The sequence below is a fragment of the Castor canadensis genome, chromosome 11, assembly GCF_047511655.1.
Source record: "Castor canadensis chromosome 11, mCasCan1.hap1v2, whole genome shotgun sequence".
NCBI lineage: Eukaryota > Metazoa > Chordata > Mammalia > Rodentia > Castoridae > Castor > Castor canadensis.
In genome coordinates, this window is record NC_133396.1 from 37515309 (window position 1) to 37533554 (window position 18246).

The 18246-nt window shown below is 39.0% G+C and overlaps 2 protein-coding genes across 8 annotated transcripts in view; one reads left to right on the forward strand and one right to left on the reverse strand.

Moving 5' to 3' along the window:
- The window catches only part of Acaca (acetyl-CoA carboxylase alpha), a 268903-nt gene that overhangs the window by 15685 nt on the left and 234972 nt on the right, over positions 1 to 18246 (forward strand). The gene's annotated exons all lie outside the window — the stretch shown is intronic.
- On the reverse strand, positions 1053 to 16839 carry C11H17orf78 (chromosome 11 C17orf78 homolog). Its single transcript, XM_020187994.2, is given in 8 exon segments — positions 1053 to 2451; positions 5692 to 5824; positions 6553 to 6593; positions 6596 to 6676; positions 8062 to 8184; positions 14305 to 14550; positions 15147 to 15213; positions 16762 to 16839. Coding segments are annotated over 8 exon segments (846 nt in total). The 3' UTR covers positions 1053 to 2374.

The following is an 18246-nucleotide window of genomic DNA, read 5'->3' on the forward strand; positions in this document are numbered from 1 at the left end:
TTTATTTATTTGTGGTACTGGGGTTTGAACCCAGGGCTTCACACTTGCTTGGTAGATAGACACTCTACTGCTTGAGCTGTGCCTCCATCCTTCTGTCAATCTAATCTCTTCAATTTAAAAAATCTCCACTGGTAAGGGAATATAGGATTCAAAATTGTTAACTGATTAAAGAGTCAGAAAATCTTCACATGGGTCTTGCTTTGCCAGGGAAAATAGTTATCCCCAATGCAAATTACAGAATTTTGAATTTTTATAAAGAAAGTCCTTATGAGTGTCACCTAAATTATACTCTTGAAAAAGAGTTGATGAGTGTAGACTTTGCCACAGGTTTCATCTTCTGAGAAATCTCATGTTTCTAGATGAAAGGACATTCTATAGCAGGTGAGGCTGAGAAGGGTGGGGATAAATGTAAGTTTTTTAATCCTAGACCAAGAACTTCTTGGACTAGAGGTGTGGTTCAAGCAATAGAGCACTTGCTTTAAAAGTGGAAAGCCCTTAGTTCAAACCCCAGTCCACCAAAAAAGAAAAAAGAAGAAGAAAAAAGAATTTCTAAGAACATAATGCTTTTAGCTGGGCTCTGGTGGCCCACCCCTGTAATCCTAACTACTCAGGAGGCAGAGATCAGGAGTATCACAGTTTGAAGCCTTCCTGGGCAAATAGTTCAAGAGACCCTATTTCGAAAAACCCTCCACAAAAAAGGACTGGTGGAGTGGCTCAAGGCATAGGCCCTGAGCTCAAGCCCCAGTATCACACACACAAAAAAAGAATATAATGCTTTTGATGGGCACTGATGGCTCACACCTATAATCCTAGCTACTTAGGAGGCTGAGATCGGGAGGATCACAGTCCAAGGCCAGCCCACACAAAAAGACCCCATCTCCAAAAATAACCAGAGCAAAATGAACTGGAGGTGTGGAGTATGAAGCCCTGAGTTCAAACTCCAGTCCCATCAAAAAAAAGAAAAAAAAAAAAAAGAATATATGCTTTTAATCATCCTTCCTCCTGGTCCTGGGAAAAAGCAGTTATTTCTGCCCCCCCCGCCTCCCCCCGCATTTTGTGGTCAACCTAAATATCAGGTGGCAGGATACATGTGCAGTGATGTTGTAAATCATAGCAAGATGCAAACAATATACTCATTTATCCACAGGCCACCCCAGTGTTCTGTCCTCTCTGTCTACTGTGTGTGCAAAGCGTGCTCTGGCAGATCTTCAGAGGATATTTACAGTTTCCTTGAAACCTGTCATCACCCATGTTTTGTGTCTGTCCTGTCTTTTCTAGGCTCACTTGTTCCTCTGCTAGTACAGTTTTGAGACTTACTTTTTTAAACAATACTTGAAATGAAGAAAGAAGGATATAATATATGTATGGTCTCTACCACAGACTTAAGAAAACATAATTACTTAGAAGTAGGTACAGTTTAGCAAAATGAAATGGTTTCAGAATCTTATGAAAAGACACAGGATGATACCCTGCCATTCCCTTTTCACCCAAACACTGCTTCAAGATCAGCTATTTCCACTTTCTCAGCAAACTCCCTCTTTTTTTTTTCCCCTTTGGTGGTACTGGGGTTTGAACTCAGGGCCTCACACTTGCTAGGCAGGCGCTCTACCACTTGAGCTACTCCACCAGCTCAACTCAGCAAACTCTTATTCAATTATAGCTATGTCCTTATGAGAAAGACCATTGTCCTTATCATTTTGATCTGGAATCCTTGCCCAACCTGTATACAGCTCACTATTGAAATAAGGCATAATATTAGACCTGCTTTAGAAATTTTGTACTCTCAGGAGACTTCGATAGAGTAATATTTTTCTGCAATCCCTAAACCCCTTGGGGGTGACTTCTGAGGAGGACTTTTGGAACGTTTAAGGTCAGGTTTCCTTTACAGTGTATTGATAGATACATGTAGTGGCAGAAGTAAATCATAAACTGTATGAACATAGTCCTGGGAGAGCAGGTGTCCCAGTACAAGCTAATTGATAGCCAGTGAGCATGAATCAGTTGTGAATATAACAGAGTTGGGATATGTGCCACACTCTAAGTTACCCTGTGCAGTTCCTTGGTGACAGAGAAATACAGTCCATTCATAGTGCTGAAAGGAAAGCCTTTGTCTTCATTTGATGTCATGGAAAGATATCTGTTTTTATGGACGTACAAAGTGAATCCCAGAGGCTTGTGGCTACATCAGTAGCAGTGGCATGAGGGTAACTCTAATCAGCTCAGGCTTTCCTTTTACTGTCTGGGCATTATTGTTTGATTATAATGTTCTCGATGAAAATATGAGTGTAACATTGGCAAGAAACTGTCCATACTGATTCACAATAGAGAGAAGACAGTGTGTAGAAGAAGACAGTGTGATGCAGTGAAGAACTTTTCAGAAGTATGTCTGGTGGATAACAATGATCCCTGTAGCTTTCTTTGAGTTTGATGACTTAGGAACATCTTGTCCAACTTAGAGATCAAAAGGAAATATAGAAGGATGCAAATGAACATTTCTTCATATATCAACAAAGGGATTACTAAATATAAAACCCCATATAATTCCAAGTACCCTTCATTTTGCCTCGTTTCTTTCTTTCTTTTTTTTTTTTTTTTTTGGTGGTACTGGGGTTTGAACTCAGGGCCTCCTGCTTGCTAGGCAGGCAGTCTTACCATTTGAGCCACTCCACCAACACAAAAAATGCTTTTGTATTGTTTTTATCAGGACTGGTGTCTGAACTCAGGGCCTTGAGTGTATGCTAGGCAAGCAGCCCTTTGGCTTTGGTTATTTATTTTTTTGGCGGTACTACGATTTGAACTCAGAACCTCACATTTGCTAGGCAGGCAATCTACCATTTGGGCCACTCTGCCAGCCATTTTGCCTCTGTTACCCAATAATTATACTAAGAAAACATAGCACTGAATTACACCTATGAATGTGAACCTACAATTAGTTGGAAACTGTAATCCATTAGTAAAGTATCCATTCCCTTTTGTGTGTGTTGTACTGGGGCTTGAACTCAGGGTCTACATCTTGAACCACTCCACCAGCCATTTTTCTTTTCTTTCTTTCGTTTTTTTTTTTTCTAGCAGTACTGGGCTTGAATTCAGAGTCTTCACCTTAAGCCACTCTGCCAACCCTTTTTGTGAAAGGTTTTTTCGAGATAGGGTCTTGCGAACTATTTGCCTGGGCTGGCTTTGAACTGCATCCTCCTGATCTGTGCCTCTTGAGAAGCTAGGATTACAGGCGTGAGCCACCAGTGCCCAGCCCAGCCATTTTTCTTGATAGGTTTTTTCAAGATAGGGTCTCATGAACTATTTGCCCAGGTTGAACTATTTGCCCATCTGATCTGTGCCTTCTAAGTAACTAGAATTACAGGTGTGAGCTACCAGTACCCAGCATTCTATTGAATTTTTATGTACTTTCTAAATGCCAGACAATTATGGACATAATTATGATCTCTTTTTTATCTGTTTTGGTGGTACTGGGGTTTGAACTCAGGGTTTTGTGCTTGCTAGGCTGGTACTGTACTGCTTTAGCCATGCCTCCAGCTCTTTTTGAGCTGATTATTTTGGAGATAGGATCTCGCTTTTTGCCCTGGCTGGCCTGGACTTCAATCTTCCTTTTCAGGTTTTCTTTTGTAGCTGGGATAGATAGGGGCAGGCTATCATACCAGCTTTTTTTTTTTTTTTTTTTTTGAGATTGGGTCTTGTAAACTTTTTAATCCAGGCTGGCTTCTGATCCTACAAAGTAGCTAGGATTACAGGCATGAGCACCCAGCTTTTTTTTGTCAATGTTTTTTCCTCCCAAACTATAAGCCTCTTTCAGGTAGGGAATGTGACACATAGGTTTTCAGTAAATTTTGTGGAATAGATGAATGAGTCAATAAATGGCAGTATAGCAATTAAAAGAAATAGATTCTAGTTCTGTTTCTATCAGCTGTATGACCTTGGGAAAGTCACATATCATCTCCAAGCTTTAAATTGCTCTGGCTATACCTCTCAGGATTTTTGTGAGGTAAAAATGAGGTAATATGTATAAAATTGTTGCCTTATGACTTTTTTTTTTTTTTTGGCAGTACTGAGTTTTGAATTCAGGGTCTCACACTTGCTAGGCAGGTACTCTTATGTACTATCCCAGTCCTTTTTTGTGATGAGTTTTTTTTTGAGATAACGGCTCCTGAATGAACTGCAATACGTCTGATCTCTGCCTCCTGAGTATTTTAGGATTACAGATGTGATCCATGAGTGCCCAGCCTTATTACTATTTTTTATTAATACCTTTATCATTTATGTCCACGGGAGTTGGTTACCTCTAATTCTTCAAGCCTGTTTCTTCCAGTATTCAGTAGAAATGATAATGTTGATTGGAGTAAAGAACTAAAAATATACCATGTGATAAACTCATACGAATTAGTATGAATTCATCATCTAATACTACAAGGAATGGAATTGTAAAAAATATTAATATAGAAGAATTATAACCTGTTAGAAGGTTATCACAGACATCTGATGAAAGATGATATGATTTAGACTATACCTGGCATTAACTTTTAAAGTGTTAGAAAACTTGTCTGAGGGAGGGGGTGGGGGCAGGGGGGAGAAATGACCCAAGCCTTGTATGCACATATGAATAATAAAAGAAAAAAAAAAGAAAACTTGTCTGCTTGCCTGGTGAACGTTGTAGATGTCTTAGGGAAGGTGCCCATCAATTTCTAATATTTAAAGGCTGAGACCACTCCAGGTAGGGAACCTAAATTTAAAGCAGCCGTGGATAGCCAGTAGTGTAGTGTCTGTCTCAGACACCAAAGGGTATTATTACTTAATAATGTTGTCAAGAAGCCCAAAGACAAGGAATAAGGGTGTTGCTTTGCCAAGTCTTCAAACTGTGTTCAAGTGTGGTAGATCCTAAACTTTGCTGGATATAGAATTGCTTAGGATGGGGGCTAAACACGTATTTTGTGGATTCTAGAGCTCTCATAATTTTGGGAAACCTTCTTAAATAAAAAGAATAGAAATTTTAAAAATACAAATTTGGATACAAGGCCTTGAACAGGGCCTATGGGTCCTAAAGATAAAGGTTTATTAGTTTCACGTAAATGCACCTCTTTAGGGGGCTTGTTAAAAGTACTAAAAATAAGCTGGGCATCGGTGGCTCATATCTGTAATCCAAGCTACTCAGGAGGCAGAGATCAGGAAGATCGCAGTTTGAAGCCAGCCTGGGCAAATAGTTTGAGAGACCTTATCCCGAAACAAAGAAATCACAAAAAAGGGCTGGCAGAGTGGCTCATGGTGTAGGCCCTGAGTTCAAACCCCAGTACTGCAATAAATAAATAAATAAATAAATAAAAATAAGCTGCAGACAGTAGTAGCTCAGGCTTGTAGTCCCAGGTACTCTGAGGCTGAGTTGGGAGGATCACTTGAGCTCAGAAAGAAGTTTCAGGCCACTCTGGGCAACATAGCAAGACCAGAAAATAAGATTAAAAATAAGATTCCTGGCCATACTCTAGATATTCTGTGTATCGAGGTCCCAGAAATACATATTTTCCATAAGTACCCTATTACATTATGGCTGAGCTGATGTTAGGAAAACAACAGCACAAATACCTATTACCAAATTACTCACATTTGCTTTATAACTGAAGCAGCTCCCTGCCTCCCAGTACATATATGTTAACCTTATTTTCTCTAAACAAATGGCATAAACCATACAGAGAACACTTCCCTTTTTAGGCTGTGGGGCAAGCTGGGGTTCATCTATCCCAGACTGCTGGTCTCCTTCCTTCTTTTTTATTTTTCATAACTGTTGGCATTGGCACAGCCTTCTGGCCTTTTGGCACCAACTCTGAAAGGAAACAAATGACTGATATTAACTTCAGTAGCTCTTAAACATTTGATTATCTTCCAAGTCTCATTAGAACTACCTTCCTAGAAAATGGAGAAAGCTGAAGCCAGATGTGGAGGCATATACCTGTAAGCCCAGCACTTAAAAGGCTAAGTCAGTAGGATCTCCAGTTTAAGGTCAGCCTGAGATATGTAGCGAGACCCTGTCTCAAAAAACAAAACAAAACAAGATAAAAAGTCAAAAGACTTATATCCAGAGTATATAAAGAACTCTAAAAACTCAATAACAAGGTCTGGCATGTTGCCACATGCCTGTAATCCCAGCACTCAGGAGACTGAGGATTATGAGTTCAAGACCAGCTTGAGTTGTATAATGAGATCCTATCTCAACTCTCTCCCCTACAAGACCCCCACTTCAATAACAAAACAAAACAAAAAAGAGAATGAAGGAAAGGAAGTCACATTTAGTGAGCACCTGTTATGTGCTTGGCGCCTCTCACACAGGATCCCATAACACTTGCAAAGCAAATATTATGAGTCCCACTTTACAGATGAGGCAGCTGAGGTTGGTAAAGTCAAGCAACTTTTCCAAAACCACTTAGCTAGAGAACATGAGTGACAGATCTGTCCAAACTCCAAAGTCTGTGCTTTCATCATTACGTCAAGCTGCCTTTGGAACAGAAGTCTTTATAGATCAAGTCCAAGGACCCAATACATGAGCAAACTTACAGGGCATGGGACTTCAAAAATGACAAATACTATAATGGCAGTCCACTGAGCAACAATGTAGCAGCAGTCAGAACTTTGACCACAATTCTCCATTTCTGCCTCATCTCTAGGTTCTTGTCTGTGTCTAAAAGGAGAGAGACAGGTGGAAAAAAAGGAAAAAGGAGAATTTGAACCAGGGAGGAGATTAACTCTTGACTTGAAGGTCTAGCTCATAAACTCATAGGGGCCCAACCTGACTTAGAGCCAGAGGCTGAATTCCTATTTCAGACTCAGAATCAGGGGTGGGGTGGGCATCACAGGCTTTTCTCTAACCTCTTTTGCTTCATCTTCTCAATGAGTTACCTTCCCTGGAGTTTGGGATTTTCCATATTTATTCAGGGCTGATTCTTGTATTGTTCTTGGGAAGAAAATCTTTGGGTGCACAAGGAGTTCTAAACTTATCTTTCTCTATCAGCCCTCTCAGAGTCTCTGTCCTCTTCTTTTTTTCCCTTTTTTTGCAGTACTGGAGTTAGAACTCAGAGCCTACACCTTGAGCCGCTCCACCAGCCCGTTTTTGTGATGGGTTTTTTTGAGATAGTGTCTCTCGTACTATTTGCTCCAGCCGGCTTCAAACTTCAGTCTTCCTAATCTCTGCCTCTTGAGTAGCTAGGATTATAGGCATGAGCCACCAGTGCCCAGCCCCCTACCATTTTTTAAAAATGACCTTTCCTTCACTCCTCAGCACTGGAAAGAAAAAAAAATGGAAAAGAAAGTCACCTTTCCTATGCTTCTCTTGGTTTAAGCAGGTTATAGGAGGAACAAAGGTGAACTGGCATTGCCTCTGGGTCATAAGCCAAATCTGGGGCAAATGGCTCATATGCATTTCATTATTACTTATCTCATATTTATTTTTCTCCTGGTAGGAACTACGATGTAATCCAATCTCAAATCTTACAGATTGGGATGGGGAGGAGGTTGAGGGGTTGATCTAACAAATGAACAATATAAGCCTAATTGGATTTGTCACTATGATCCCCACCCCCATAATGAATATACCCTAATAAAAAATTTATAATAAAAAAAACTTAGAGTTTGAGTCCTGGCTCAGTTAGGGAGAGCTATTTTTAAAAACAGTGAATATGAAAGCATGCACTTCTTTGTACCATCACTATAATAGTTGCTTAATGTTTAAATATTATCCGTCTACACATGCAGTGGCTGGAATTACCTACCGCATGGATATGATTTGTTCTGTCCCTAAATCTGGCTATGGGTGTGTTCACTTCTGTGGAAGAAAGGATCATTGATGGTGTCAAACGCAAACATTTCTGGGACCTTTCTCTAGAGAAGCTCATTCTTTTCCATAGAAAAATAGAATGATTTTCTAATACGAACTCCAACTTTTCAATTTCCAGTAAAATCCAATGAGACCCAGACTAAAGTTGGAGTAAAAAAATTTTTCTTTTTCTTTCTGTTCTTGTTTTACTCCTACTTATTCTGTACCTGGTATCAAAGGGCTAGAAAAATCACCAGTACTTGTAGTTGTCTCTCCTTTATTCTCAGGAATTGTAGATGTGGTAGTGATGGTAAAAGTGTCTGATGAAGCCTTCATCACTGAGTAGACCTTACAGTGGGAAATCCCTGGTAGAAAAACTGTAAAACAAGAATCAATGAAAGGACAACTTTAGGGTAAAACTTTATCCTACTTTGATTTGATGTAACAACAAAGACAAAATTCTAGTTTTCTCCATCTGACATTAAAACCTTTTTTTTTCTTTTTTTTTGGTGAGGTACTGAGGATTGAACCCAGAGCATTGAGCTTCCTAGGCAAGTGTTCTACCACTTGAGCTATAGCCCTTTTGTTTTATTTTTGAGCTAGTGTCTAGCTAACTTTGCCTGGGCTGGACTCCAACTCAAGATCTTCCTGTCTCCACCTGAGTGTCTGGGATTACTGTGTGTACCCCTATGCCCAGTCCTGATATTAAACTTCTAATTGTGGCCCCATTGACCTGTATGTCCATGGGTTTAGGGTGTAGGCACAAAATAATGCCAAGAATAAATGAGGATAGAGATACTAAGAAGAGATATGGATTAAATCTCCATGAAGCCTTTGACTAGCACAGGATCAGAGTAAAGTAGTGAACCATATCTTGTTTGCCTCTCATTCTTAAGGCTATAATAGTAATAAGGATGGAGGGTGTAACACTGTTGAAAGTTTCCTTCTTTAATAGGAAATAGGCTCCAAAGTCTAAGGAAGAATGTGAAATGTAATTTGCCTGAATGACTGCTGCAAGTCTGTTTAGTGGAGTTCAAGTCAACTACTCCAAGAGGGGATTAGGGAAAGTAAGAGAAACTAGAAGATGGAAAGGCCGCACATCTTCATATACTCTTCAGTTTCATTCATTCAGCAAATGTTCAAAAATGGATATCTATTATGCACTAGGAAGTGCTTCAGTATTTTGTATATATTAGTTCATTCTGGATACATTCCAGCAAGGGAGCAAACAAAGAGGAATGAGGATTAGGAGGAAAAGCAGAAGAATGAATGAATACACTGAATGAATATAATACACTTTATAGTATATTAGGAGGGGAGAAGTTGTACTAAAAAAAAAAAAACTAGAGATAAATAAGAGAGTAGTGAGGAGTGCAAATGGGCAATAGTTGAGCAACCTGTAGTATAGGCCAAGTCTCATTGAGAAGATGAGAATTGAGCCAAGGAGGTGAGGTGCTCACTAAGCAGATGTTTGGGGAAGTAGTGACCTAGGCAGAAGGGATGCTGAGAGTAAAGGCCCTGAGACAGAGTACATCTGGCATGTTACAGTTGTAGAGGAGTTAACAAGGTGGCCAGTGAAACAGCATGGAGTGAGCAAAGGGGACAATTAACAGGAGATGAGGATCTAGAGGAAACAGGTCCATATCACCTAAGGCCTTGTAGGCTAGCTTAAGAACTTTGGTTTTTATTCTAATTGAAATGAGGATCTATTGCAAGGTTTTTGTGCAGAAGAGTAACAGTATGGGGGGAAAGGTAGAAGAATCATAACCTGTTAGAAGGTTATCGCAGATATCTGATGAAAGATGATATGATTTAGACTAGGAATGGAAGTGATGAGGAGAAGATGGATTCTGGCTGTAGTTTGGAACTAACTTCATATGCCTTCACTATTGCCCTAACTTAATTCAGACAGTGGTTTCTGTTCCATTTTTTTCCTATTCCATTTTTGAAGGTCTGATGTCATCACTTATTAAATTAAGGACTATAAATTCAACTTGACATTTCTAAATTATTCCTTCAAGTCTTGGATTAAGTCCATTTGGAAATGGATTTCAGAGACTGGTGGCCACAGGCCCAGGCATTATATGTGAAATTACAGGGGAAGACATAGTCCTTGATTTCCAATTGAATGAGGAAGACGGTGTTGGCAAAGATAGGTAGAAAAATTCTTAAAGTTAACAGGTTCAACTGGGGAACAAGGAAATTTACAGCATAATATCAATCAGTTCTCTGAAGTGACAGCATACATGTTTATGAGAGATATGAGATAAAGATAAGTTACTCTCATCTTGGGACAAATTGCACAAATTTCTGACTTGTTTTTCTTTCCCATTTGTAAGGAGGTTACAGTAAAATGATACTTCATATACCTATTTCTCAGGGGTATGGTGAAGATCATAAGCAAATAAAAATGAGAAAGCAGGTGTGAAAACACTTTGCAGTCTGAGTGATATTATGATTAAAAGAGGAGGAAAAACCTTTTTAAGAAGAACTCTGCCCTCAGCCAGGAGCCAGTGGCTCCGCCTGTAATCCTAGCTACTCAGGAGGCAGAGATCAGGAGTTCAAAGCCAGCCCAGGCAAATAGTTCTGCAAGACCCTATCTTGAAAACCCTTCACAAAAATAGGGCTGGTGGAGTGGCTCAAGGGGAAGGCCCTGAGTTCAAGCCCCAGTACAGCAAAAATAAGTAAGTAAATAAATAAGTAGAACTGTGCCCTCTAATCACAAGGATAATAACAGTATTTCAGTGTAGCATGTGTTCCCACCTCCTGGGAATTGCAACTTTAAATCTACTAAATGGGCTTCATCTCTCAGTGTATTTTCTTTTTCTTTTTTTGTTATTTTCAGTTTTGCCTCATTTCTAAATTAATGTCCATCCATGTTGGCAGCAGCTCATCTCTTTAAAATCTCATCTGTTAGATAGCAGAACATCAAGGTGGAGCAGGTTTGTAAATACAAACACTGCACTCAGCAATGATGGAATTGCAATATTAGCTTTCCTTTGGCTAAAATATTTAAACAAGAATGTCCTAGTTTAATGATATATAAAAAATCCAAATTCATGAAATGGACAACATAGAAGATAATAATTTATAGTCACAAAGGATGCTTTGTTTTACAAAAAAATTTCTTTTAGGGAACATTAAATACATTATATTTAAATAGCAATCTGAGAGTATTCTCTGATAATACATACATGTTGAAGAACCATCTGAGAGGCCTTGTGCTTTAAGATCTAACCCTCAAGCAGGGCGCCAGTGGCTCATGCTCATGATCCGAGCTACTTAGGAGGCAGAGATCAAGAGGATGGCAGTTCGAAGTCAGCCCCAAGCAAACAATTCCTGAGACCCTATCTTGAAAAAAACCATCACAAAAAAAGGGTAGGTGGAGTGGCTCAAGCAGTAAAGCACCTCATGCTAGCAAGCATGAGGCCCTGAGTTCAAACCCCAGTACTGCCAAAAAAAAGAAAAAAAAAACTAATCCTCAGCTCTACATATCTAGAAATTAGACCATCTAGTCAAATCTCCCATATATAGTTACAGAAATTGAGCACTGGGGAAGTTAAGGAACTTGTCAAAGGTGATAAAATCACAATAAACACTAGCTTGATGTTATTTTTCCTATATCCCACAATTTTGTATGGTGTCACCAGACCTTAGGAATCCACAATAACCAAATTCCAAAAAGCCTAATCCATCTATTAAAATGACATTTGAAAAAACTTATATAAGGGGAAAATACTTTGAAATGGATCAGATAAGATGTTTTACTTGTATTGTATTCTAAACATATAGGTCCCTATGAATCCTAATATATAATTAGAAATTTTCTTAATTGATATAGAATCTGAGTAATAAGAACAGGTAGTATAAAGTATATCACAAATGATGAAAACATAATGAGTCAGAAGGAAATTTCAGAATATTTGTAACAGAGGGTCTTTTCTTTGATTAACTTCCACAAACAGTAACAAATAGTCTTCATCTTACCTTTTTCTGCATTCTTTGTTAACCCATGTCTTCTGATTATCATCTGTGTTGCAGAAAATTCTCATCCTTACAGTTTCAAACTCCTATTTTACTCTGAGGATATGTTCATGAACTGTCTTTTGTTTCTCAGATATCCTCCTAAGAAGACTAATCTCATCCAGAATGCATCTGTTTTATGACCTTGTAAATTTGACCATTTTCCTAATTTTTATTTCTGTCCTATTTGAGATATATTACATTGTGGTACTCAATGTGGGTTTAAATTTAGAATAGGCAGTTTTAAACTTATAAAAGAGGTTATGTTTCAAAAGTCCATTCATAAGTTGGTTGTTTGGGATTCATCATTATTGTTTCATAGGAATGTATGGTGAATGATGATTAGGTCCCCAAACTAACCCACAGACATCAATTTGGTCTTTCTGCATGGTGAAAATAGTACAGGGTACTAGCTTAAATTTTGGATCTCAGAACTAACCACCATCTCACAGTGTTAAAATATTTGCCTTGCACTAACCTCCTAAGAAAGAAGGAAGACTCTTCCTACTGGGAAGAGCTCAAGGCTGGGAGGCTAACTCCAGACAAAATTTTTAATTAGGTCAGATTGATCTTTGGTATATCTCCTCTCTCTTAATTTCCCAGTTTCCTTCTCAAGAATTTGTGAAGTCCTTAATTACCCTAGTCCCACAAGGCATAGCATTCTATCACTCCATCCAGAGCACAACAGACTTCAAAATGACCAATTCCACTATTTCCCATTACTTCTGCTGTCAACTCAAGCAAGTTGTTATATGTTAGGAGGAAAACAGTCTGAAATGAGTGACTGAGTGTTGAGTGACTGACAGTCCAAAGCCCTGCCACAGGCTTTTGAGTTTTTAAGAGCTTTTTTTCCTCACACAATTATCAGCAGTAAAATTGTAGAAAATAAGCCAGACACTGGTGGTTCACACCTGTAATCCTAGCTACTAAGGAGGCAGAGATCAGGAGGATAGTGATTAGAAGCCAGCCCAGGCAAATAGTTCATGAGACCCTATCTCAAAAAAACCCATCACAAAAAAGGACGGAGTGGCCCAAGGTGTAAGCCCTGAGTTCAAGCCCCAGTACTGAAAACTGTAGAAAGTATAATAAAGTAAGTGAAATATTCAAGTCATGTAAGGCTATGTAGTTTATTGTACGTTGGCCACGTCCATAGAACCTAGACACTTATTTTCCAATTTCTAGTTTTCTAACTAGAAATTTAAAGTTTTCCCCCATTATTTTGCTTATAAATTCTCCAGTTTCTCCACAAATGCCAAGTTTTATTTTTCCAATAGTATAGCAGCAAGGTATAAGGAATCGCCTGTATGTGAAGGGAGAACTGCCTATGTTGATCTATTAATCAGAAACTACTTAACAACAACAACAAAAATGGGTGAGAGAAGGAAAGGAAAGCAGAAGTAGAGAGAGACTTAAGGCTGAGGTCAAGAACAACTGCCAAGTAATTGTGGAGAATGAGCATCCTTACAGTGTAGGTGGGAGTACAAGCTGGATCCATCTCTCTGGAGGACGATTTAGCAAAATCTATCAAACCACTGATGCAGCAATCCTGCTTCTTAGAATTTATCTTCTTGATAAATTACAGTTACACAAGAAAAATGCATAAGGTCATTGCTTACAGCATTATTTATTCTTGGAAAAGGCTGAAAACAACCAAAATATCCATCAATAGGGGTCTAGTAGAATAAATTATAGTTCAGCCATGCAATAGAAAACTGTACAACTATTAAAAAGAATGAGGCAGGGTTGGGGATGTAGCTCAGTGGTAGAGTACATGCTTAGGACTGGCAAAATCATGCATATTGATATGGAACAAATCAATAAGATATTAAGTGGAAAAAGCAAGGTGCTGAATAGTGTGTATGATGTGCTATCATTTACGCTTTTTAAATATGTTCAAAACATGCTTAAGAGTATCCCTGGAAGTCTGGGTGCCTGTGGCTCACACCTATAATCCAAGCTACTGAGGAGGCAGAGATCCGGAGGATTGAGGTTCAAACTCAGCCTGGCCAAATAGTTCGCAAGAGCCTATCTTGAAAAAACCCATCACAAAAAAGGGTTGGTGGAGTGGCTCAGGGTATAGGCCCTGAGTTCAAACTGCAGTACTGCAAAAAAAAAAGTACCCCTGGAAAGGAGTTACAGTAATGGTTCCCTAAGGATTGAGAATTTGATGATTGAGAGATAGGAAAAGGAGACTTACTTTTCACTCTTCTGTGCTGTTTGAATATTTTTCTGTGTGCATTCAAAACAAGCAAAATTCAAAAAAAAGTCGAAAGAAGACTCATCAGAAATAAAAAGTCATATGAACATCACAGGATACCAGTGCTAGAAGGGATTTTAGAAATTAGAAAACTGATTTTCAGAGAGGATGTAGATTTGTCCAAGGGGAGAATAATCCATTTCCTTGTAACTTTAACTACCATCAAGGGCATCGACCAAAAGTTAGTGCCTACCTCTGTCTCCTTTTCAGATCTTACCTTTGCCTGTTGGAAGATATTCAGTCTGAAACTTGGATGTAGCGGTTAAGTGACAGTTTGGAGAGGCAGAGCTATTTCTTTGGGGATTAGCAATGGCTCTCAGGTTCTTCAGAATATGCTTGACCTCTGGCCTTCTCTCTGAATATAGAAGATTGACTTTCACTTTGCTCCCAGAGCCAAGGCACTGCAGGATAGCCATAGTCTGATTATGGATAGATGTGGCTCTTTTGGCTTCTGAGTGAGTTTCTGGAAGAAGAGCCATACAGAAAAATGAGGCTGTTGCTTAATCTGAACAATGCCCAGCTGACCCAGCTCCATTCATGTCTCCTGTTAAACTCCATTGCTGTACTTTCCCCTCTCTTAGTTCACCTCCTCCTTAGTATGTGTTTGTATACTAAATATATAAGCTGTGCTTTTCTTCCTTCCAGCCATGCGTACCATGAAGACAGGTGAGTTTACTGAGATAAACTCAACACAGAAAATGCTCATAGATTGTTTTCTTTAATGCAGAGAGGGCTAGATACTCCTTCTTCTTTTTCTTCATCCCCATCTGTCAGATTTATACAAGCATGTCTTAGGTAATAAGTTGATTTAAAAATTAGTTTCCAGTCTAGGGGGTTATATATCTTTAAAATAGGCTATTTGAGATCTGGGCTTAGAAGGTGGGAGGCAAGGCATTTTTATAGGTAAAAAATTCTTAGCAGGCTGGTGGAATGACTCAAGTGATAGAATGTCTATCTAGCAAGCATGAGGCACTGAGTTCAAACCCAAGTACTGCCCCCCCCCCCCAATTTCTTGGAATGGATGGCAAAGTGATTTTTCAGAAAGGGCCCATTCCCTACCTTGCATTAACAAATTCCTGATGCTTCTCACATCCTTTGGGAAAAGCTCAAGCAGCTGCTCCACTTGGTAGTTTCTATTTCCAAGGTCTAGGGGTGAGGAGGGGTGGGGAGAGAAGGGGGGGAAGGACAGGATTTACTGGGTATTTTCTCATTAGAATTCTGGGCATAGGAGGGAAATGCAAAAGAATGAAGTTCCTGTTCATAAACTTGCAACTGGGAAAAAAAACCCACAAAACTTACAACTGGGGACATCAAACACTCCCTAAAAAAGACTTTAAAACAGCTAAATGCATTCAAGTAGAGTTATCCTTCTATAAAGAAAACTGAGCACCAATCTATTACTTTTAGGAGAAAGAAAAGTGAAAGAGTTAAGTTACTAAGTCAATGAAAGACTAATCAATTTATCCCTTCAAAAATATGTTTATTTTCTCTTCTCCCTCCTATTGCAGATAGCAAAGAGAACCTCCAAAAGTTTAAATATTTCCTTAGACATAGTATCTTTATAGATTTCCACAGAATATAGATTATAGTTATTTACGTTTTTTGGATATGACTCACAGGGTGTGGCAATTTTCTTAATTTGTTAAATGTCTTACTTCTATACCTTATAGTATCTTGTCTTAACTTTGACTAGCTAATTTTAGAGATGAAACTTAGCTAATTGTAGAGGGAAAACTTTGAGAAATCGTTATTTTTGAGACAATATCTAGCTATGTAGCCCAGGCTGGCCTTGAACTCTTGATCTTCCTGCCTCAGTCCTTCAAGTACTCTACTATCATGCCTGGTGAAAATAGCATTTTAAATAAGCAGTTACCACAGAACAGTAAATAGTGCCATTCCACCCCATATCACCTTTCCCTCAGCTCTCGCTCTCTCTCTCTCTTTTTTTTTTTTTGCAGTACCGAGGTTTGAACTCAGGGCCTACACCTTGGGCCACCCCACCAGCCCTTTTTTGTGAGAGTTTTTTTGAGATAAGGTCTGGAAAACTATTTGCCCAGGCTAGTTTCAAACCATGACCCTCCTGATCTTTGCCTCCTCAATAGCTAGGATTATAGGTGTGAGTCACCAGTGCCCATTCTGCCTCAGCATCTTAAATGCTGGGATTACAGATGTGTACCACCATGCCTGGCTTAAATAAATAGCTTTTGGAGAGGGTACTATCACAGTTTGAGTATTGCCCTTCCTTAGTAAGATTTCTAAGGTGGCATATCCAAATACATTGGTATGCTCTCAGGTAAAGAGAGCTGAAAAAAAGAAAGGATGCTGAGGCAGGAGGATAAGTTCAGGCCAGCATGGGCTACATAACAAGTTCAAGGCCAGCCTGCCTCAGACAAACTAAGATTCTTTAAAAAGAAAAAAAAACAAGAAGTTTAACAGTGAAATAACTTTTTAACTTAGTTATATGAGCAAAGCAACAAATGCATCATATTCTCTGAAGACTTCTCATCATGAAACATAGCTGTCTGTCTAGGTTAAGTTGTAGTTCTGCTTAGAGACAAGAGGATATGTGGGATAAATTCTAGAAAGCATCACTTGCTGGATATGGGCTTTATCCCTATCTGGAGGAAGAGACCCCAAATGCTTTCAAGGCCTCTCTTTGAATTTTCCAAGATATTAGCCTAGAGAAGTATTTATCTTTCTTGTTGGAATCATAAGATGAAATGATTAGGCTGAAGACTAAGATGGTATCCATGTTAGCATAAGCACTCATTGTAGACTGTCCACTGTAAATCTGTCATAGCCCCTGATAGCCATGATAGTTCACTGCTCTGGAACCAAGTTTCACCTTGGCAGAATCTGATTCCACCCTTATTGTTTTCCCTTATTTCCTGAAGATCCAGGAATAGATCTGATTGGGGAGTCAAATCTGCTTATTAATAATTGACTTACAAGGTCTTCCCTGACTTTACTGCTGGTTCCAATATGCTGATATAATTACTTAGAAGCTTTCCTAGCAGAAAAGGCATTGACACTCAGTAATTTGCATTATAAAGACTCAAAGATAGACATGTGGACATTCGTAAGCATGTTCACTGATGCAGGCACATAGATATAACACAAACATAAAGAGATAGGAAGATTAGGGAATGTAATTTCTAGAATAGAGCATGAGGTTAAGACTGAATGACTCAGTTGACTTACACGAGAGTGAGCACTGGGCTAAGAATCATTAGAATTTGGTTCTAGTACAAACCCTGATATTAAGTCTATCATCTTGGGAAAATAACTTGACTTCTTAGGATCTTAGTTTTTCTCCTGTCTCCTAACAGTCCCAACCAATAGATCTATAGAATTCATTCATGGTTATACACATAAACTCACATCAGCACAGACATACCTATTGAGTTTTATACATTTTCACACTCCTGAATAGTGAAGTATGGTTAAACAACATTCCTATGCCTATTGGTCCAAGAGGTTGTAAAGAAGAGCCAAATATAGTAGGTGTGCAGCTTAGAAAAGTTTTCCTAGTCAGGTAATTGCTGTTGAAGGTTTTTCTAAAGGTGTATCTTTTATCAAAGAATATACATCTAGTGTGATGACCTAAAGACTGCTTTTTTTTTTTTTTTCTTTTTGAGACAGGGTCTTGCTGTATAGTCCAGGACGGCCAGAAACTCCTGCTTCTGCCTCCCAAGTACTGGGATTTCAGGCATATGTCACCACATCTGACTCTAAAGACTTTTTGATGGAGTAGCTAAGTGGATCATAAAGGAGAAATGAAGATCTATTCATGTACTCGCTTAAGTCCAGGGTCTTTACAATCTTCCTACCCACTATAAATACACTTCCTTAGAGCCAATGTGGATTTAGCTAAGCATAAGAAAGTTCTGGCTGGGGACCTGTGACTCACACCCGTAATCCTAGCTACTCAGGAGGCAGAGATCAGGAGAATGGAGGTTTGAAGACAGCCTGGGCAAATAGTTCACGAGACTGTGAGACTGTATCTCGAAAATACCCAGCACAAAAAAGGGTTGGTGGAGTAGCTCAAATGATAGAGTACCAGCCTAGCAAGTGTGAAGCCCTGAGTTCAAATTCCAGTCCCACCAAAAAAAAAAAAAGGTTCCGGAAGCTGAAACTCTTATTGATAATAATGTAAAGG